This window comes from Etheostoma spectabile, unplaced genomic scaffold, assembly GCF_008692095.1.
Source record: "Etheostoma spectabile isolate EspeVRDwgs_2016 unplaced genomic scaffold, UIUC_Espe_1.0 scaffold342, whole genome shotgun sequence".
In the NCBI taxonomy this organism is placed as follows: Eukaryota; Metazoa; Chordata; class Actinopteri; order Perciformes; family Percidae; genus Etheostoma; species Etheostoma spectabile.
Genome location: NW_022605589.1, coordinates 554,742 through 556,657, shown reverse-complemented (window position 1 = coordinate 556,657; position 1,916 = coordinate 554,742). Strand labels below are relative to the sequence as shown.

Here is a 1,916-nt window from a genome sequence, read left to right as displayed (position 1 = left end):
TCATATTTAATCCTTTATTTTCTTTCCAAAAGACATATTTGAGCACACACACATACATGTAGATTTCTTTAAATGTTAATGGGAAGATTAAAAAAGATAAACTTGATCTATGAATTCTCAGTGAATAACAATTGAATTCATATCTTGCTACTCAAGTTTGATCAATTTTGGTCATTTTTTGATTTGGAATTGAATGTGCAGTGTTCCCAATGCACTGATATTAAAGAATTAAAAGCTATTCTAAGGAGTTTATTCACTATTATTATTATTATTATTCACTTTATTTTTAAAACAAACTGCTATTATCCTTAACACAACTGTATATTTCAGCAGTGGGATTTCTAAAAGATCACCAAACTTAAAAGAAATCATAAAAAACATAGTCATAATTACTTTGGCAGTAGTGGGCCCCAGAGAGAAGGCGCGCAGCCCCACCGGTGTGTGTACCCGAGTTTCTGTTGTACGGTAATTACCAGTCACTGACCAAAAAAAAGTGATGAGGACCGAAAATTCTAATTGTCTCTGGTCAGAATGACCAGTAGAAATAATTCTCTCTAATCAATTTGAATGTTGTTTAACAAAAATACTACAGTAATTTTCTCCGAAACCTGACAACTAAAGGAGGAGAAGGGTGGCTACACTTTTTTCTGAAAAAGAAAAGCTACAACTGAGTAAATTTATAATATATAATATTATAAATAAAATATTATATATATTATTAATCTAGTATTCAGATCTTCACTTCAATTCAGAACTGCCACTTTTTCATCAAAGGCCATTAAAAATGTTTTTGAAAAAATACTTTTGAATCAATATTTATTATCATATAACAAACTTGTAAAAAGTAATAATACATTTACTAGTGTTAGGGCTATTCAAGCCAATTAGCGAATATATATCAACCACAAGAATTACCAAAAATAATTAGTAGGACAAGAGTTTTGTCCTACCTTTCTTCATGTCCCTAAAAGGTGGGTTGCTGAAGCAGTATGGGCAAAGGGGGTAGCTCTTGCCCCGGGCTCCGGAGGTCCACAGCACAAGCTCAAAGTCATCCAGTGGACAGCGGAGCTCCTTATACAGCTTGATGGCTCCATTCTGGGGAAGACTGTATGTCTCGTCACAGTGGGAGCAGTGGAGCCTGCTGGGCTTGGCCTGTAGATAGACATAAGAATCAGATGTGATTCACTTTTCAGTGCATCCTATAGACTGGACAGTTAAAACAACAAGGGTTGAACATCAGGTTCACTTTAACACAACTTGAACACACATGCAGTGTGAGCGTAAATGTAAACATGGCAAACAAGCTGTTTTTCTTGCTAGGCTAAAGGCCTACCACAGCAGACCAGCTCTCATGACATTTTTATTTATTTTTTTAGAGCAAGTGTTCCCGGGAAAATAAATGGAATACATATTACATAATTGTGTTCCTCTTTGTATTGCACTGCACTGTAAATAAATACATGACAAAACAGTTTCTCTTATCTGAAAGTTTAGCTTTGAATTAGTTACAGCCTTTGGATACAATTAGCAGAACCTTCAACAAAGGAACTCTCTCTATCTCTAAATGACCACAAAATATGGAGTGGGAGATTAGCCCGAGTAGCAGGGGCAGTATTGCATGTGCGTCACTGCACCGCTGAGCATGAAGGCTAAGCCATCAATCTACCAATGGATTTTCATTCCTACCCTCACCTGTGGTTATAATGGTTGGGTCATGACTAAAAGAACTAGACCATTGGTATCAAGTGGCCGAAATGTTCGAAATAAAAGTTCTGAAAGAATTTCATAATACATATTTTGGTTATATCCCAAGGATGTGACCCGGTAACAACATAAGCACACAGTCTATATTAGCCCAGTTTATGAAACCATTGTATATCCTGCACTTACTGCTATTGCACTTCTGGTTAGACCCA

General features: G+C 36.1%; 1 protein-coding gene across 1 annotated transcript in view; it reads right to left on the bottom strand.

Moving 5' to 3' along the window:
- Nucleotides 1–1,916, bottom strand: part of top3b (DNA topoisomerase III beta) — a 153,464-nt gene that overhangs the window by 3,277 nt on the left and 148,271 nt on the right. Inside the window, exon 16 of the mRNA XM_032511256.1 lies at nucleotides 951–1,152. Within this exon, the coding sequence (XP_032367147.1) occupies nucleotides 951–1,152 (202 nt within the window). The remainder of the gene's footprint in view (nucleotides 1–950; nucleotides 1,153–1,916) is intronic.